At 42.1% G+C, this 21056-nt stretch overlaps 1 protein-coding gene across 3 annotated transcripts in view; it reads right to left on the bottom strand.

Annotated features, from left to right (window-relative positions):
- Positions 1-21056, bottom strand: part of CLSTN1 (calsyntenin 1) — a 58447-nt gene that overhangs the window by 26010 nt on the left and 11381 nt on the right. For 2 of the 3 annotated variants that reach the window (XM_081870883.1, XM_081870885.1), the window contains exons 2-4: positions 12423-12545; positions 2741-2770; positions 921-1116 (exon numbers count right to left, since the gene is read on the bottom strand). In XM_081870883.1, the coding sequence (XP_081727009.1) occupies positions 921-1116; positions 2741-2770; positions 12423-12545 (349 nt within the window). The remainder of the gene's footprint in view (positions 1-920; positions 1117-2740; positions 2771-12422; positions 12546-21056) is intronic. The other variant, XM_081870884.1, reaches the window with a different exon arrangement.

Below are 21056 nucleotides of genomic sequence, written 5' to 3'. Positions count from 1 at the left end.
AAGGATCACTCCCTGGAATTTCCAGATAGTGCTGGAAAAGACTCCCTTGCCTGAAACCTGTAAGAGCCTCTGCCAGTCAGTGTAGACAATACTGAGCTTGATGGAACAACTAGTTTCATCTATTAGAGGAAACACACAGAACTGCTGTATTTTAAGCACAGAAATCTTTGAATTTATGCGTTACATTTAGGGAAGCCTGGGGGGAAAAGAAAATCTCTAATAACTTTTGTCAATGCTCAAGCAGTGATAACAATGCAGAATAGACTGTCCCTATTTTCATTTGAGGAATGTTGGAGGGTATAGTATAATCCAGGCTTCCTCAATCTCCAGATGCTTTTGGCCTACAACTCCCATGATGCCCAGCTAGCAGGACCAGTGGTCAGGGATGATGGGAATTGTAGTCTCAAAACATCTGGAGGGCTGAGGTTGAGGAAGCCTGGTATAGTCCATACTGACTGGCAGCAGCTCTCTAGGGTTTCAGACACTCTGTCTCTACCTAAGCCCTATCAGGAGATGCTGGGGCGGGACCTTCTGCATGCAAAGCAGATACTCTACCACTGAACATACCTTTATTTACCTCTTTCCCTCCTACCCCACATTTATTATTAAAACCCAAATCATTGTTTACGACTGCAAACAGCCTTGAATGCACTGGCAAACAGGCAGCTTATGAATGTGGCAGAATGATTTTAATCAAGCAGGTAATGTATGGGGAGATCAATGCAATTTAGGGTCCGGGTGCAGCTGGGAACACTTCTGGTACCAAGACCACCCATTGAGCATCTATCACTGTCGCCAGCCGGTTTTAATTCATTCATTCAAGGGCAGACTACAAAGAAGAAGAAACTGCATCCTGTCAGGAGGGAAAAAGATGCCTAAATCAGAGCCTCCCACCTCCCTCTCTCCCACGCTGTACTTACTTGTGGGATTTCTTCATATTTGCTCCGTCTGGGCCCTTCCCACAATCATAGGCCTGGATGGTGAACGTGTAGTCCTTCTGCAGCTCACAGTCCAGTTTCTCTTTGGATCGGATCATCCCCTCCCCAGTGGATTTATCCACCACCACCGCTTCAAAAGGGACATTTTGGCCATGGATTTTAAACCCACAAATCTCACCTATGAGATTCAAAGTAACTCCAGTTAGCATTTCCAGGTAACAAAGCATGAAACAGCGGGATGGTTTTTTTTTTGTTTTGCTTTTTAAATGCAATTGTATGTGTGTGCAGCCAGGGGTTTGTGAGGGTCTGTGGACAAAGCAAAGAGGCAACTGTGCTTTTAAAGATGGGTGAGTTCCGGGAACTTTGTTTTTAAAATAAAAATAAAAAGGCATACATTTTGCTTTCCAAGCAACTGGTTTTTTTTACTTTGCATCCATTCATGCAGGAATACAAAAAGAGAGAGAAAGAGAGATGTAGACAGGCATTTCACAGGAGTACTTGAGATGCACTCTAGGGCAAAAGAGTAAGAGATCTTAGGGGAGCGAACAGCCAAGGCCACAGGGTGGGGGAGATATCTTCTATGCCAAGCTACTGGGAAATAGCTGGGCAGCTTTGCTGGATTTTGACCAGAGCAGGAGGTTATAATGCGCCGTTACAAAGTCGGGAGAGGGAACAGGGGGAAAAGATGGAAAGAAAAGCTTCAAGATATATAGAAGATTCAGCACCACAATTAACATAAATTCTGTCAATTGATCAAAAGGACAAAGTCTTCCTGTGCAATGTACCTGGCGTTTTAAAAAAAAAAAGTCAGGGAATCAGAATGAACTACTGAATGAGAAAAGGTAGAAATACCAACTTTTTCAGGCATCCATTTCAACCTACTAACTTAGAACTGTCCTCTATACTCTTACTTTGTGGTTCAGCCCTAAACCATAACATAAATAGGAGAGAGTGATATAGGCCCAGTGCAAGGACAAACTATTTCTACTGTTGTGCCTACGGTTGTGAGATTCAGGATGCCCCACCTGCTCACACTCTCTTTCCCCTCGACTTCCTTCTTGCACATAATTGCCGTCTCTCTCTCCTTTTCAGAGCTAACCATAGCACAGAGTTACATCTCCACTAATACTATAAGCACAGTTAAGTTTCAAACTAGAGTGTGCAAGCCTACAGTGGTTATACCACTTTGAAACTAACCATTGTTGCTTCAGTACAGATGTAACCAAGCACCATGGTTAGCTCTGAAAAGGGAAGGGAAGGGAAGCTGGAAGGCAAGGGAGGCTGAAAGAATAAACATGTTTGTGGGTATCTCCATCTCCAAGATTACGACTATAATACCTGCATGGGCTACAACTAAGTCCAGCTTAGTTGTATCCAGCTTAGTTGTATACAATGTGACCAACAATCTATACCATGAATTGCTGGTATGCAGTATACAATTCGTTGCTTCAGTTGGCAAAAGTCTTGTTTCAGTATATGACTAGAATACCCCTAGAAAGGGAAACTATTAGAGAAAACGCTCAGAAAACACATTTACCAGAACTATACACAGCCTAGGTATTAAACTGCACAGTTCAAATGGATGTCTGATTTACCGATATTTCTAGCCAAGGGTTGGTTACATAACATTTTTCTATCAATATATTTTGAGGGTGGTGGGGTCAGGGAGGAAAAAACTGGGATAATAAAATGGGGTCAAAGAGCATGACAGGATCTTCTGTTTAAGTGCTGATTCCCCATTTCATAACCAAAGTTAGTGGGTTAATATTCATAAAAGGGGGATAGAAAGAACCCTTTATCACCTTCTTTGGTGACTGTCACCTCAAAACTCTCTAAAGGGAGAAAAGATAAACCCAAGTCAGTAATACAGGAAAGACCGAAAAGGGAGCAAATAAGGAAAAGGTCAAAGATGTAGACATTTACACAGAAAACCTTCGAACATTTCTCTTTTTTAAAAAATCAGAATCAAATGGTCATAACCAGATCTTCACCTTACTCCTTTCATTCAAATTCAGAGATACCAAATTTGCCATTTCATGTTAACACATTTTCAACATCACTCATTTCCTTCTTCCAGTACTTTGCAGTTTACATACTTGTTCTGAACTATATATTTCAAAGAGATCTAGGTTGCCATCCTATGCCAACTTACCTAGGACCAAGTCCCACAGCCACCCCAATACATTGCCTATTGTATCAATATCATATTCACTTGTAGCAGGGAAGCCTTCAACACTTGACTGGTTGAGCTGATGTGGCAGTGCAGGATGTGCAGCAGCCTAGGTGCTAAACATTCTGCAGTTAGACTTCTGTGAGGGAAGCTGAAGCTGTCAGTTTGCCTGGGATTAAGAATCCCACAAGGGGGCCGAGAATCCCACAAGGGAGCAGATGGAGGACTCTGAAAGCAATTCTGGGACACAGGGCAAGTACAAAGGCAGGGCATCCAATGCAATGCAATCCAACATCAGCAGACTAAGAAAGAAAAAATGGAGGTGTGTAGGTAGGGAATGAGGCTTGAAGGGCAGAGGAAATGAGTGTGATTTTCCAGGAATGGCATGGTAGGTAAAAGTTGGCCCACAGGCTGGAGAACAGAAACATAACCTCATAGAAACAAAGGAAGCTGCCTTATACTGAGTTGGCTCATTGTTGTCTGCAGACAGGCAGCATCTTTCCGGGATTTCAAGAAGGGGTCTCTCCCAGCCAAAGAATTGAACCTGGGTCTTTTGCATGCAAAGCAGATGCTCTACCCTTGGGAATTATGTACCTTCCCCACTCCTGGTCTATCTAGTCAGACACACTATGCAGTCATCTCTTGCTGTCTGTTATGCTACAGGATGGCAAACCACACCATGGGGAACAAATGTGTCAGGTCTTGCCCAACGAGCATTAGGAAAGCACGGCTGCAAAGAAAGCTCGGCAGAGTGCAAAGTGGGCTGCCAAAGCGTTTGCTGAATGTTGAACCATGGCTACCTGCATCTCTAGCTCAGCTGGCCGCCAGGCTGTGCAACTGCTGCTGCCAGAAAGGGTTGAGGAAAGATGAGCGGTACCCATGCGCTTGTCGCAGCTCCACCAGCCCATTAAGCCTTCTGCTTTCCAAATGCAAGTGAGTCTGTGCAGCAGAAGTAGCAATGCACTTCACTTTAAAAAATGCTCACTCATTTAAGAAGTTATATATGCCTGTTATCTAAAGGTTGTGTGGGTACCAACAGATGCCCCAATTGGAAGCCTGCAAGCAGGACCTGAGCACAAGAGCAGCTTTCCTCACTTGTGAATCTCAGCAACTAGTATTTAGAGGCACACTGCCTCTGACAGCGGAGGTAGAACATATCACTGTGGCTAGCAACCACTGGTGTCCCATGAGTCTATCTTAAAGCCATCCAGGTTGGCAGCCATTATGCCATCTTGTAACAGCCATTATATGCTATCTCTGTTAAATGTGGAAAAGCCTTGAAAGGTGACACATGCTACTTCTAAATGGATGCTTGCATGAGGCACTACAACTACCTCTTCCAATAAAAATGACTCTCAAAAGAAATAGATGAAATAGGAATGTCCTATTAAAATTAACTGGACCCAAATCAATGCCGAAACACATGCCTTTTTTTAAAAAAAAAGTCTTGATTTTCAATTAAGGCCCAATTAAGGCCCTCATCGGCCAGGCACAGCAAATATTGCCCTCCTGGGAAAGGAACTCAAGACAGTATATTTGGGAAGTCAATGGGTCACAGAGGGTACAAAATCTCTTGCTGCACCCCTGCAAGTAGACTTCAGACAAGTTCCCCAACCAGAGGGCTGAATACAAAAAGCTCATGAAAATGCTAGAGTACCAATACTGTATTTTTTGCCCTATAGAACGCACTTTTTGCCCTCCAAAAATGAAGGAGAAATGTGTATGCGTCCTATGGGGTGAATGCAGGCTTTTGCTGAAGCCTGGAGAGTGAGAGGGGTCGGTGTGCACGACCCCTCTCGCTCTCCAGGCTTCAGGAAGCTATCCGCAAGCCTGGGGAGCCCGGCAGGAGTTCCCGGTAGGCTCCCTAGGCTTGCGGATAGCAGCCTGCATCCCGAAGCCTGGGGTGTGCTGAGCAGCGTGCCCCGGGCTTCGGGAAGATATCCACAAGCCTGTTCTGGGGGCTGGGGTCGGGGGAAGCTCAGGGGGGAAATAATTTTTTTTTCTTTATTTCCCCCCCCCCAAAAAAAAACTAGATGTGCCCTATGGGCCGGTGCGCCCTATAGGGCAAAAAATACGGTAGTTCTGGCACAGGAATGAGTTTCAAGAACAATTTCCAGAGGGAATGGTAGCTGTCTTAGCTTCTTGCAGCAAAAATCAACTGTCTTTTGCTATCTTAAGGACAAGCTGTGTTATGGCATAAACTTTCATGACTAGTCATGAAATGGCAGACTGGTGACATTTTATTGAGCATTGCAGAGATGACTGCATTATCACCATCAACGAGAAACAGTACTAGACAGCACAGATATTTGGCACTGGTAAGCTGATTAACTCAAGCAGTTATCTCACTTTAACTCACAGGGGATGGCACTGAACTTCTTGATGAACTGCAGTTCAGCTATTTCACATTGTATTCTTCTTTATCAATAACTGCTTGTGAATAGTTTCCTGTTCCACTAAAGATGTTAATTTACTCAGCACTGGTGAGAGGATCGTATTATCACCAATCTGCTACTGTAACGGATTTCACTATTTAATTTACATTTAAAGTTCTTATTGATTGCTGTTTGCAATTTTTACATCTTCTTGCCGCTCAACTCCCACCTGAATGATTTTCTCCTGTACTAGGTCCAATGAAAAGATTATGTCATAATAAAATTTTGTTACGCCTTTAAAAAGGTGCCACAATACACTCTGTTACTTTTGCTTCAAAAACACTATGCTTTCTTGAAGCAAGCATTCCCATGAAAACATTAAGAGCCTAGTCTATGGCTGCAGGGCGGCATGATGATGGCAAGAAGCCCAACAGCGAAGCGGGGTGGGGAGGAGGAGGGGGGAGAGGCAGACAAGAAAGAAGTGTGTTAATGTGACACAGTTGCCTGGGCTGGCTTTTGAAAATAAAAAGACTACACAGCTCTTAGCCACTTTAATTGGTCTCTTAAACTCCTTTGTCAATGCCAGTCAATGCCAACCTTTGCCATGAGGCGATTCGAGCATCACCCTTCTTGGCATCCCTCTGTCAGAACTAATCTATCCAGGAACACTCCTTGATTCTCCAAACATTGACTGCAGTGCTCAAGATGCACTGAGAAACTTTTTTTTTTCCTTTTTCCACACTGGCCAATCTTCACTTTCATGTGAAGCACATGAGCAAAGCAAAATTAACAGGCAAATATTTGAAATTTATGGCCTGGAGTATTTGAAATAGAGATATTTATTTGAATTCAACTCAGTTACCCTGTTCTACATCGACCCTGGGGAGAGGGAGAACAGAAACAAGCATTTAGCCAAACAAATTTCAAGCATGTCACTAATTGGGCTTTGAAGTATGGCACTCATTTGGCCACTCGCTGTTCTACAGAAAGGCCAGGAATTTCACCCAAACAAACATTTCTGAGCACATTAGGGAGTCTTAAAAAACAACACCCATAATCTGGCCAAAAGGAGTGTTTTTGGGACTGTTCTGCATATTCTAATAATTGAACAGACAAGAGGTCACAGTTTCAATATGTGCTCCAGATTTCCAGGGCACAATTAATGAGTATAATGTTTCTGCCAGAGTTGCACAGTCAAGACACTGTTTAAAAACAACAACCAGGGAACCAGAAAATACAGCTTCTTAAAACAATGCTGAAATACAGCAGTTAGCATTGGATTTACCTACAATCAAGAAAATTGGAAGGTCAAGATTGGAGCAGATTCTGGGTTCTCCAACCAATGGACAGTGCCCTCCATTAGAAACAGCTACACTTTTGATGAACTGCAGTCATGCAGGCATATTCCTCGCAGGTACACATAATTGGAAGTGATGTGACCTCAAGCAAAGGTCTTCCACAGAGTGCTCTAGTTTTGCACCTCTGTAGTGCCTTCCCACTCAAACAAAGGTACTTAATACCAGATAAGACTACTGGCCAATCTGGTCCCTAATTATCCACTCTAATTGACCTGATCCAATGAACTGGAGATGCTGTGAAGGCTGGACCTGGAACCTTCTCTTGCAAAGCAGGGTGATGTACCACAGAGCTATGGTCCTTCTTCCCCTTCTATGGTAGCGGCATTCTACACTATAGTTCTTTCTACCTTCAGAGATGGAGAAGATGCCCTTTAAGGAAGCTTGCTGACCATTATTTGTCTGCTCAACAGTGGTACCCACGGGACTGGTAGGCCAGAAAGCAGCCAGGCAACGGCAAATAATTCTATATTTCCCCCCATCCTCCTCCCTGCTGAATTCTACCAAAGAGCAACACTGAGGGGCTAAGGTAGAGGAAGGTGACAGGCAGGACCAATCCCTAGGCTGATTGTAAGCAAGAAGACAGGCAGGGGCTGGCTGAGGGCAGTGCCATATTCATCTTAATGGACCACCCCCCACTGTTTAGTAGAGGACAGCCCCACACCTATCTATCCTAAACGTGACAGTTCTAAGGTTCTGGGGTAGACACAAATAACTGTCTAGTCTTCAAAAACTAGTCTGTTCCATCTGCACTCCAACCTCATCCGTACACAGATGAAAACAAATGACAGCTGGAAAGAAAAACCCAATTTGAAACCACAGGCCCGATAATTCAAGTTTTTGTTTCATTTAATTTTCATTTCACTTTTAATTTGTATACTGTACCACCTTTCTAGGTTTACAAGGCGGTTTACCAGCTGAAGAAATAACAAAACATACAACAAAGATCACACATCTTATAACACTGCAATTCAGTAGAAATAAGCCATAATAAAATATATGACTTAAAATAAATGACTTCTACCAAGTAATATTCAATAATCCATTAGAATATAACTACTGTATACTGTACTTTAAAATTAACTCTCAAAATATCAGCAAGTAGTATTAAACAGAAATTCACTCTCAACGATTGCAATGAATCATTTATTATAATCAATGAAAATAACAGCAAAATTACAATACATAAAATGCCACAATATATAAGAAACACGTATACCAAACCTTTATACCAAGGCAGATTCCACCTAACATTCCTGCTTGAGTGATGTCAAAAGCTCTCCCTGCCCTGCCCTAAGCCCAATATTACCAATTTACAAATTAGCCAGCAAACCTAGTTACAGGAAATTATCCATTCCTATCTGTTAATTGGAACTGACAAGGCAAACGCCCCTCTCTGATCACTGACTCAAGCAGGGCTGTTTGCTTCCCCTCTTTGCCTATCAATTAAACTCCCATACTACACATTTCGCCAGCTGCAGCCCGGATGGCATCACCGCTCACTGCTCTAAACAAACAAGGGCTGGCAGCACAGCCAGGAGAGACGCAAACATCAGCAATCACTCACCGGAACATGAGCTTCCTATAAACTGCAAGTGGGGAGAGAGGAAGGAATACTGACAGAAGGCTTAAATTTTGTGGGTTATTTTTTAAAAGACGAATCCACAATGCTTAGACATGCTGCATGCGGACTTTTATATCCTGTATGCAAGCACGTCCCTTAAAATTGAGACTTAAATCATGCACAATGGCAAATTCCTACTTTTAACATACCACTATTCATATAGGACAGTGTGGAAAAATAGCTGGGGGAAAAGGGTATAGGCAATGCTAGTCCTACTCAAGAGCAGATCCAATGTATTTAATGGACATGATGAACTTTAGGTCCATTCATTTAAATGGGACACAACCCAAAGTATTTACTTCTTCTTGGAAGTAAGAAAGCTATGCACACACACTATATTAAAGCTTCTGTTTAACTCCAGAGTTTTTATCTCTCTCTCAGATTTGAGACAGAAGAGAACAGCTTATCTCATTACGGTTGCTGAGAATCGCAAGTGAGGAGAGTGCTGTTGTTTGGACTTCTTATGCATGGCCACTGTGAGAACAGGACGCTGGACTAGATGCGACTTTGGTCTCACCCAGAGCCACAGGGCTCTTCTTATGTTCACCGCACCCATGGGAACATTTTTTTTAAAAACTGTGGGATATAGGTAGAGGAACATGTGAGCTTTGAGATGTTCCTTGACTACAACTCCCATCATCCCTGATCACTGGGCCATGCTGGCTGGGGCTGATGGGAGTTGGAGTCCAACAACTTCCAAGTTTACTTGAGAGATCACTGTACCCCTTATGTACTCAGTAGTTCAGTGCATTATACAGGAGAATCATGCCCCAGAATACCAGTTGATGGGAATCAAAGGTGGATAGGAGTGCTGCTGCTGCATGCATATTCAGCTTGCAGGCTTCCCACAGGCATCTTGTTGGCCACTATAAGTACAGGATGATGGACTAGATGGTCCACTAGCCTGGTCCATCAGGCCTGTCTTACACCCTCATGTCCTAGGAACAAAGGAAGCTGCCTTATACTGAATCAGGCCCACTGGTTCACCTAGCTCAGTATGGTACACAGTAACTGGTAGCGGTTTTCTGGGGTTTCAGACCGCGTTCTCTCCCAGCCCTACCTGGAGATGCCAGAGATTGAACCTGGGACCTTCTACATGCAAAGCAGGTGCTCTACTGCTAAGCTACAATAAGGACATGATTTGTCTGCCTAAGTCCTGCTTGGCAGGGGGTTGGACTCGATGGCCCTTGTGGTCTCTTCCAACTCTATGATTCTATGATTCTATTCTAAGTCTCAGATTCAGTTATTTGTTACTACAGATAAAAGGGTCTTGGACAGGGCAGCTATGCCCAACCCTTAGCTCTCTTTCTGAAGCAAGAGGCATAGAAAACGTTGAAACAATAGGGAAAATTGGACTGCAAACTGTTCCTGGAGCTGAACAAACTAATCAAAACAATTCCACCCCCCACCCCTTTAATCTCTACAATAAAGCCCATGCTCTCAATAGAACAGACTGATGTGTGTTTGAAAACCAAAGTGTGGCAGGTTTGTACGGGTCAGAATGAAATATAGACATAATAAATGCAATGAACTAGCTATCTTAACATTTTGGCTGGTTGTGAATATTGCCAGACTGGTTTCCCAATCAGGGACTTGGTCCTGTAAAAGATTTTACTTAGCAAAAGGTTTATTCAGACAAACCACTAATTAAAAGCTTACGTTAATAGCAAGGAATAGACTTGACACCAAATGGTCTCCTACACATAATCTCCTTATGTCTGATCAATCAAGGGGCAACCTGTGGGATGTGTTTTTTAATCCCTTTATTGACTAAAGTAGACTTTAAAGCAAGTTGCTGATGATGGCAACAACCTAGCAAAACAAAGTAGTAGCAGAAGAAATTGTCCACAGGTTGGAACTGTTCAATTTCTTAGTTGCCCTTCACCATGAGATCCCAGGGCAGGCTACAACAATTTAAAATTCAGTATTAAAAACAGTTTAAAACAAATTAGTCAAGGGAATAGGCTGGGTCTTGTAAATCTATATATCTCAGGTGTCCAGGGTAAAGAGATGTGTCTTAAGCATTTGACGGAAACTATATAATGGTGCTAGATGCCCCTCCATGGAGAGGGAATTCCACAACCTAGGAGCTGCCACAGGGAGTGCCCTCTCTGGGCATCCACCCCAAATTTCTGAGGGTCTGTTGGGAAGAAGGAGGTCTTGCAGATATTTGGTAGTTATCCATTCCAGCTGCTTAACCTCAACACAGTACAGCCCCCTTCCCTGTACATAATGATGTGTGTCCAGTTTTTCTTTTCAAAAAGAACTCCCAACAGCTGCTTCATCCATTGTCTAAATGCTCTGCAAGTTCCTACAACAATTATGGTGAATGTTCTTCTCCCCTCCAGTGTTTGAAACTCACTGATATAGAAGCTAATCGCCAAATGGCACCACCACAATGATATATTTGGCATCATTCCCCCCTCCCCCCAGTGTGGTGTTTGTTGTTATTATTATTAATTTCATTTCTATACGGCTTTATATTGTAAGAAAAAAATCTCAGTGGTTTACAACACATCAAATCAAACAATACAGAATAAAACAAATTCAAGCTTTAAGGAAAATATTTCAGATCCTCCTCTAGGTGACATTTTGCTTTCCCCATATATATTTACCTACTTAATTTACATAGTTCCTCCACAGCAGAAGTAGTCTAGAAAGCCAGTGTGGTAGAATGGTTAAGAGTGTCAGACTACGACCTAGGAGATCAGGGTTCAATCCCCAACTCAGTCATGAAGCTCCCTGGGTGACCTTGGGCCAGTCACAGCCCCTTAACCTACCTCACAGGGCCGTTGTAGGGATTAACTGAGGAGGGGGCGAGCCATGTGCTCCTTGGAGGAAAAGGTGGGATATAAATGCAATAAATACACTCTTCTGCTTACCTGCTTAAAGAAAGCTGGAGGGTCCAGCCAGATGGAGATGTCAGTTGCCAACCTGGCATCCAGAGATCTCCACATGGTTGCAATCGGACCCACTCCAGTCATAAAACACGCCTGGCTAATTTCTAACACTGCTCCCCTCTGCACAATTAGTGTCAGCTCTCTCTCTCTGCATGATTGTTGTGTTTCTTCTTGCATTAGCACACTGGTAGTAGCTGCACAGTTCCAGAAGGGAAACCACATTTGTTGCTTTAGCTGCAACAGACTTCACTGGCACAGATCCTGACTTGTTAACAAATAATCACTGGATATCGCATCCAAAGCAGCACAGAACCCTGTGGCACTTTTAAAGATTAAAGGGTTTTATTATGGCATATGCCATCATGGAACAGAGGCGACATCAGACTTGTTTTAGGATGTGGACTCTCACTGAGAAAAACTTATGCCATAATAGACCTGTTAGGTCTTCAAAATGCCAGAAGCCTCTTATAATTTTAGCTACATGTTGAATCTTGTCTAAATAAAGTGGAACTATTCTGAAACATGCATCCAGAGAACAGAAGACATATTATTTCTTCAATCTTTCATTTTAATTAATGCAATCCTGAATCTATTAAATCCAACACTTCTGCAGTAGACCATAGACATAACTGTCTCAAATCTAGTTTAGATGTTCTTCTCAGAAGTGCTACTTATTAACCAGGTTGTCCTACCTTGCACAGGCAAACTGTGGTTTGTATCTAATGCTAGTTCTACTCAAAGTAGCCCCACTGAATTTAACAGTCTAATTTGGGTCTGTTACTTTCAGTGTATCTACTCTGAGTACAACTTAAGTCAGATACAACCTTGTGTTTTCCCTCATTCCTGGGTGTGGATTTTTGTACTTGTCCCTGTCGAAGACTGTATTGGTTATCTCTCCAGCTCTGTCCAATCATTTGGAATCATTGGTTTGGCATAACAGCACATTAGACTTTAGTCTAATGAGTGAATTGCCACCTTACATGAGTGACTTCTGGCCCAAATTTCTCACACTTTCAAAAGACACGCAACAGTTAACAATAAAATACCAAGATGCCCATACCTGCAAAACGGAGAGGTGCATCCTTATCCAGTGCTATTAATGGGGGATCCAACAGTACTGTGTTGTCGTTTTCTGTAACTATGCCATGGTAAGTTGTTTCAATCCACGGTTTGTGCTTGTTAACTAAGACAGAGAGAGAAAAGCAAGGTGAAGAATATATCAAGAAAAAAAATGTATTTATTTAAAAGTGTAACAGATTGTACCCAGTTAAGCCCTACCTACACAGATTCAACCCAAATTAGCCATTTCCATTAATTTCAATGGCTCTACGTTAGATATAATGTAATGTTTCGATGCTATACTTCCATTTAGGGACACCATGTTCACCAGGAAAAGGCCCCCATGAAGCAGCAATTTGACAACAAAGATGATTCATTTTGAAGTAGTTTACAGAGTGTCTTTTTCCAGCATTCAAGAGGGACTAAGGGACCAGATTATGCCTACAGCAGTAATTTTCACACTGGTAGTGTGAAGTCATGCATCAAAGCTAATCTGGCCCAAGCTTTGTGAGAAAAATGGAAATTCTTACCATGAACCTCTATGGCAGTGTTTCCCAACCTTGTGCCTCCAGCTGTTTTTGGACTACAATTCCCATCATCCCTTGCCACTGGTCTTGCTAGTCAGGGATGATGGGAGTTGTAGTTCAAAAACAGCTGGAGGCACAAGGTTGGGAAACACTGCTCTATGGAGAGCATTCCTGAAGCTTGGCAAGGGAAGAAGCACGCCTGTGATTCTGGCCACAAGAAAAGGAGACGCAGTAGGTCTCCCTCCTCACATCCCTCCATCTGCAGGAATGCCCCCCAGGAACCCATGGGAAAGATGGCCCTTCACATGCCCTCTCAAATATCTGCTCACCTAGTGGGATGTTGTTACATGTTATGTTTGCCGAGCCCTGTCCTACATCATTCATTTAAACCAAGGCCACATTCCCTTCTGAGAGCCACATGCTAGTGGCCAGTGGTGGATGGGGCCAGTGGCAAAAGTGGCCAGAACAATGAATGCAAATGCTACCTTTGTCTCGTGGACTATTTTCTACACACATTTACCCAGATCTCTGTCCTCTTTCCTGCCAAGAAAGAGGTTATTATTGGAGCTGAAGGACACATTCCAGTCAGGCAAAAGCACTCGTGATGCAAAGCAGGGCCAGTGAGGTATGTGGACTGGGGAATAGCTCCAACTGACGAGAGAGGCCTGGTTCCCCGTTGCTGCTGTAAACCTAGACTGTCAGTCACAGGACAAGATATGCCCTATTGCTCAGTTTTTATGTAGATCACAGCAGCCAACCAGGAATTTAATCAAGTTAAGTAATGCACAAGGTGTCCCTAATATGGCTTGTTTTGGGATATGAACAGAATGTTAAAGCTACAGAAGCTACCCTGCACACAGACTCCAAACTCCACAGTGATGTGCTTTCAGTATTTCTTCTAAACCAACTTAAGCATATAAAAAATCCTAAACTTGCAGATGAAGACTAAATACTGAGAAGCTCAATGAGATTTCTTCCAAAGTATGTATGTGTGGCCTTACAGCCTTAAAAGCAGGCCTTGTGGAAGCTGTGGCTTTCCATGTGATTGGACACAACTCCCATCATCTTTGATAGCTAGTCACACTGACTGGAGTTGATGGGAAATGAAGTCCAGCAAATATTGGAGGTCTACAAAAGTTCCCTATCACTGCTTAACATCAATGCAATGCTCCCTATACCAAACATGAAGTCTACCATTCTACATTTAAACCTCCAATAACATGCCATATACTGCCTCTTCTACTACATCTTAGCATCTTCAACTCCCACTATAGAGTTACCAAAAAAGAATATTTAAATGCAATTTTGAAACAAGTTTTATTTGCATTATGTTGAATACTGCTATGCCTAGCCATGACAATGTGCTGGGCATGAAGGCCTCAGAGGATGAACTTCACACCACTGAGAAACAGGCAGGGACCCGTAACTCCAATGCTGAAGATCCCCTTGAGGGGCCCTCTGGGTTAACACCTGAACAAGAGCCTCATGACATCAAATGAGGAGGTGGAGCCACACCCCAGTCTACAACAGCACCACAAGGTTTAGGTCCCTGCAACAGCACAGCAAGCATCTACAGAAATCTGCAGGTTACTCATGCATAAGTAATCCATGATACTCCTTCAGGGCCATCAGCTGTGGTTAGGGTGTGGCCCAAGTATATAAGGCTTCCTTCTTGAACCTTCCAGTCTCTGGCTCCTGGTACCCAACTCTAGTTACGCCTCCTGGCTGAATTGTACTGTGTAGACTACCTTGAGATATTGACCTTGGATCTTTTTTCCTTGGCCTTGCTTCTAGATTCCCTGTGTATGGCCTTGGTTTGTTTAGACTGTGCTGCTCCAGAAACCCTGCTGGTGCTTGTAAGTATTTTGGTGAGAAGGTGAAATTTCTGGGATTTGAATGAGCTCTTGGAGTGTGACAGATATAGATTATATACACACCCACCTACCAGTTATATGAAAGTTACGGTGTTGTGCCATACAAAACTGTAGGCCTGACTACAGGTCAGGTGGTCTACAAGCTCTTAAGTGTACCACTATCATGTTTGGCATCCAAGCTGCCACTTGGCTCAATTCAGACATCCTGCTTAACCATGGTTATGGAAGAATCAGATGCTGTGGTTTGTCATGGATTTAAAAAACAGTTGGCACAATGTCTGAACAAACAGTCACAGGCATCATTACAGAAGCCCCTGTACTATGGAGAAAGGGATTAATTTATGAAGCTGGAAGGACAGACCATGCAAGCAACTCTAATCCGTGGCTTCCTCATTGTACTTTTGAAAACTCCAGCCACAGAGTGGGTTTTATCTGAACCCTAATCAGCTCAAGCCAAGGTCTGACACGATGAATGAAATGAGTCACAGCAACGGCCACTCTTGAAAGTGTGAAATAAAAATGCCATTTCCCCTTTCACCCATCATGAACAGCAGGAGCCAAGCATTTAAGAGGAGTCAAGTCTTTCATGTGTAAAGAATTATATTATTTTTGTAAGTATTGCATAAATTTGTAGGTGGCAGGGTTCCCCCCACCCCACCCCACAGAACAAATTATCTAGTTGACGTGACCTACAGGAGAACACTAGAACAATTCTCTATTATGCAGAAACTCTTATCTTGGTCTTACAATTTGATTAATAAATCATCTTTTAGAAAGGTTAATATGATTAAGTGCTTTTCAGGACAGATAATGTATTTAAAAGAAGCAGATTTTTTGGTGTTATTGGAATTGGAATTGGATTATTATTATTTAATCTCTTGATGTTTTCAACAGAAAGCCTGTTAAAATGCAATCTGGATATTAATACAGAGTAGGTTAATTATAACTTATTCCTGTATTTAAAAGAGTAAGGGTGCCAAATTTCAAACTTCAGATGAACATACCTTCTTGCACAAAGAATTAGCAGGAGGACAGTTTACATCTGGAGGTCAGAGTTATTAAATTCTAATCCAATCTGCCCACTGGGTTCAGGGTGGGAACTAACCATTTAACAGTACAATAGTAACTCTTGTTTCTGGATGTTTAAAGGCCCTTTAAGCAGACTGAGGTTCTTTCTGCAAGAGCAGCTGTGGCAGACCGTAACAAAATTTTGCAAAATTCTTAAAACTAGATGTCCTTAGTTGATTTGAATGTCAAACATTCTGAGTGGGAAGGGCCCAATGAAGTCCTCTTATTTCTCTCCCTTGCTGGCCTTTGGTCTGCGCATGGGCACATGGTGCATGCAGTGCACTGGCCAATTCAGAGCCCGGGATGTTGACACTTTTTTTTTTGCATTTCATCATGTTCATGTAACTAGCAAGACTGCGTAAGTGAAGCATGCATGCACGGGTACCCTCATTCCTGCAATAAGCAGGTTGCTACAGCATAGGAATCACAGAAATGCAGGGTTGGAAGGACCCCAAGCGTCAACTAGTCCAACCTCCCGCAATGCAAGAACCACAGCTAAAGAATTTGAATCCACTGGATTTGTATGAATGCATACAGGTTCCAAAGGCCAGCTAGGGATGAGCAGAAATGGAAGAGGATTCTACTCGGCCTTACACAGGTCTCTTTCTGCAAGGGGGAAAAAGTTGTGCCCTGAGTCATTGAAAATGAGACAAACTAACCAAATTTCCAAAATTCAACACTTTTATGTCTACACTTCATTCCAAGAGACCTAGTATCAATAACTGGGCTATTTAGAAAGAAAAACCAAATCAGGACAGCAGGTTGCTATTTGGTACAGAACTATTTAAACTAATGGACGTGAGTAACTTAGGCCAATTACTTTCAATAGGTTTACTATGAGCAGGATTTGGTTGGATGCAACCCAACAGAAATTTGAATTGGTAATATGCTTAAGAATTTCCCTGTTCGTATTCCACCCCAAGCGTCCTCTGGCATATACGAAGGTTGTTGAAACATTTAACAAGAACGTAGAGCTAAAAGCAATCTCTTTCTCAAAAGGCTTCAACCAAGTCACTTAGCCAAGTCACTGCTAATCTCCTGTCACATAAGCAAGGATAAGTTGTGTTGGTTTGCTTGAAATACAATATTCTGCCCTACCTACATGAGACCTGCCAGAATCTGCTGCATGTGCCCTGATAAGCTATGACAGCGTTACACCCAAGCTCACATTTAATCCATCTGAGGAAAAGAATTGTCCTTGACACATGAGCTGCCTGCAGCCTGAAACTGACTTTTCATTTGGAGCTGACAATATTGAAAGTAGATTCAAAACCCTAATTGATGAAAAGCCTGGCTTTCTTCTTAAATAAGTATTTGAAAGGGGAGAACACATGACTTCAAGAAAAGAGCAAGATAAAATGTACCCTTTCCTTGTTCTGGTTATTTTAAAACGCACTCACCACCTCTTAAAAAATAATGAGGATTGTGTACAGCAGGCTGACAAACCAACTACTTAGAAAGCCTCCTGGGATAAGTAAGGATCACCATCAAGCACCAGGGAAACAAAGATTTTTGTGAATTGGTAGATGGTCATTCTTCCCTGTTCTGGCTAACAGTCACATAAAGGCTAAGGTACATACTGATGAAGAAGTAGGCTAGTGCATCTGACAAGCATGTAACAGCAAAAACACCAGGAGAAACTGACAATTAAAAGCAGCAGCAGAGATCAGTCATTGCATTCCAAAATCAAAGAGGCCCTCACAGAATATCTAATTCATCAAAGATGAGGGGATCCAGAGAAATGACTTTCCCACAGAGGTCAAGGTTCAAAGTTAGTTTGTATGGGAGATGATGCTCTTCTATTTATGTTGGACACAGATTCTTATTTCGGACCAACTAACATTCAAGATGCAATGTACAAACTTTACATTGCAGGCTGCTCCTCATGCCTAGATACTTGTGAAATTTGGTGGCGGGGGGATGTTTCATGATCACATGGCATTTGCCAAACTTGAAGCTTCACTAGACAGTGGCCCAGTCAATCAACCCTGTTCAGGAAACAGTGCCCTCAAACGTAGAAACTTTGGGACAACTGCCTAGTTGTTGTTGTTGTTTAATACATTTGTTGCCATGATTTGTTGTTCTCAATAATAATAGTAATGATTTTATTATTTATACCCTGCCCATCTGGCCTCTGAGTGGCTACCAGTACATATAAAAACATAGTAAGACATCAAAAACTTCCCAATACAGGGTTGCCTTCAGATGTCTTCTAAAAGTTGTGTAGTTATTTTGGATGGGAGGGCATGTCACAGGGAGGGCACTACTGCCAAGAAGGCCCTCTGCCTAGTTCCCTCACTTCTCTCAGTGAGGGAACCACAAGATGACTCTTGGAGCTGAACCTCAGTGTTTGGGCTGAACGATAGGGATAGAGATGCTCCTTCAGGTATACAGGGCCAAGGTCATTTAAAAATGGCTGTTCTTGCCATTTTTACTGCTTTTTAAAAAATGTTTTACAGTTACTTATATTTTGTGTCAGATCTGTCTTACAGAATACCTGGTGTTCCACCAAAATGACTCATGGAGAAAGAAATACAGAAATATTAAGAAAGATGTTAATGCCAGAGAATCTTCTGAACCAGCCTCATTAGATAAGCTTGGAAGGAATAGTGGGGTTGTATCCAATATCAGTCCTACTCAGAGTAGATCCACTGAAATGAATGGAAATGGATCACATAGGTTCATTAATTTCAATGCGTCTACCCTAAGTATAACTTGATTAGATATAACCCTGTGTTTTACATGCCTTCTAGTTTTTGATCCTTCTACAATTTTTATCACTATAATTTCTCAACTCTTGCTGAAGATTTGTCAGGCTGAAAATGTGCCCTTCAACTGGTTATTAACATGTAATTCCTACTGATCTTTTAAATTTATTTTTAATTTGATTGCTAGCTAAATTTATTTTTAATTTGATTGCTAACTAAATTTATTTTTAATTTGATTGCTAAAATTTCAACACAAAAACACAGCAAGTCATCAGAGAGATACTTATACACAATAATGGTATGTACAATTCTATATAGGTATATTAAACCTACACATGATTTAGGTGCACCATAGTTCTTTTTTAGGTGCAGGTAATGGTCATGCAGACTGTTACTTGAAATGTAAGATAAAAAGCCCCACTAACTTGCATAAAATTGTTCTACTGGTTCTTTGCCTTTCATCATGAAAATGTTACAGGTTATCTTTCCAGCAATTGTGAGGCTTCGTAAGGTTTTATATCATAGCTCAAGAGACAAATTATTTAAATTCCTCCTTTTTTGTGTAATAGAAAGGCTAGCAGCTGCAAGAAACCAAGTTAGCAGTTCATTTGGATAATTTATAATTATAATTCTCAAAATTATATTGATATTAGTTTGCAGGTATTTTTTAAAAGAACAATTATATTTTTACTGGGTGCTCTGTAAAGAGCAGAGATGATTATTATTAAAGAGCAGAGATGATGACACCTGGCTTGGGAGCAGTACATGTGAAAAGGATCTAGGAGTCTTGGTTGACCACAAACTTGACATGAGCTAACAGTGTGACGCGGCAGCTAAAAAAGCCAATGCAATTCTGGGCTGCATCAATAGAAGTATAGCATCTAGATCAAGGGAAGTAATAGTGCCACGGTATTCTGCTCTGGTCAGACCTCACCTGGAGTACTGTGTCCAGTTCTGGGCACCACAGTTCAAGGAGGACACTGACAAACTGTCCAGAGGAGGGCAACCAAAATGGTCAAAGGCCTGGAAACGATGCCTTATGAGGAACGGCTAAGGGAGCTGGGCATGTTTAGCCTGGAGAAGAGGAGGTTAAGGGGGGATATGATAGCCATGTTCAAATATATAAAAGGATGTCACATAGAGGAGGGAGAAAGGTTGTTTTCTGCTGTTCCAGAGAAGCGGACACGGAGCAATGGATCCAAACTACAAGAAAGAAGATTCCACCTAAACATTAGGAAGAACTTCCTGACAGTAAGAGCTGTTCGACAGTGGAATTTGCTGCCAAGGAGTGTGGTGGAGTCTCCTTCTTTGGAGGTCTTTAAGCAGAGGCTTGACAACCATATGTCAGGAGTGCTCTGATGGTGTTTCCTGCTTGGCAGGGGGTTGGACTCGATGGCCCTTGTGGTCTCTTCCAACTCTATGATTCTATGATTCTAAGCAACTATTAAGGCTATAAAGTCACATTTATATATAAAGCCAGGATTCACAGAAGATGCTCATAAACTCTCAACCCCACTAATACAAGCACCTTTGAACATTTTCAGAAATGGCTTGAGCTCTTGAAAACCTCCCATGGCAGAGAACCGTAAATCAGGGAATTAGTCCACCTGACTCCATACTGTCCACGTTGGCTGGCAGCAGCTTGCCAGAATTTCTAATAGGGGACATTCTCTGCCATGCCTGGAGAGGTTGGGGATTGAACTGGGGGTCTTCTACAAACGAAGCAAAAGCTCAGCTACTGAACTATGGCCTTTCCTATAAGGCACAGGAAGCAAAGTAAGACAATTTGGTCCTGCCAGTTCAATACACTGACTGGCAATTGCTCTCTGAGATTTCAATGGAGCAGTCATTCCCAACCTTACCAGGAGATGCTAGGAATGGTACCTGGAACCTTCTACATGCAAAACAAGTGTTCTGCCAATGAGCTTTGCTTGTTGCAAATAAATGTAACATGATGCTACATCAACGGACCAGTGAAGAAAAGCTCTAGCAGAGGTTAAAAGATGGTACAGGTTTTTCAATATGGGGCACTTAGGCACCACCATGTTACAGAAGGTGAAATATTTCTATACACTTTGTGAGACCTTGATGATGATGCCCCCCCCCAAATGTTTTCAGATACGAAGCATTTTAAAGTAATCAGCTCCAGTAGCCAGCACAGGTTTCTTTTCAGGAGGCATAATAAATATAACTTTAATATGACATGTCAGCTGAAATACTGCAGCTTTTGTTAGCAAAGTAGTCCTGAGAGATTAAAAGCAAAAGAAAAAGAAAAAGAAAAAGAAAAAGCGCCATCTCATGCCCGGCAGATATGTTCTGTAATTAAGATCCAATGACAACTTTTTCTCAGCACACTGAAAACAACACTAGCCTTTGTCTATTCCCCTTTTTTTCTTTTAAAAGGTTAATGCAGCTCCTTTGGAAAGGTGAAACCCTTATTGATTAGGTTAAATACTGG

Source organism: Podarcis erhardii, assembly GCF_964252035.2.
Source record: "Podarcis erhardii genome assembly, chromosome: 7".
NCBI classification, from domain to species: domain Eukaryota; kingdom Metazoa; phylum Chordata; class Lepidosauria; order Squamata; family Lacertidae; genus Podarcis; species Podarcis erhardii.
The sequence above is the reverse complement of the archived record's forward strand: the minus strand, read 5'-3'. Positions and strand labels throughout refer to the sequence as shown.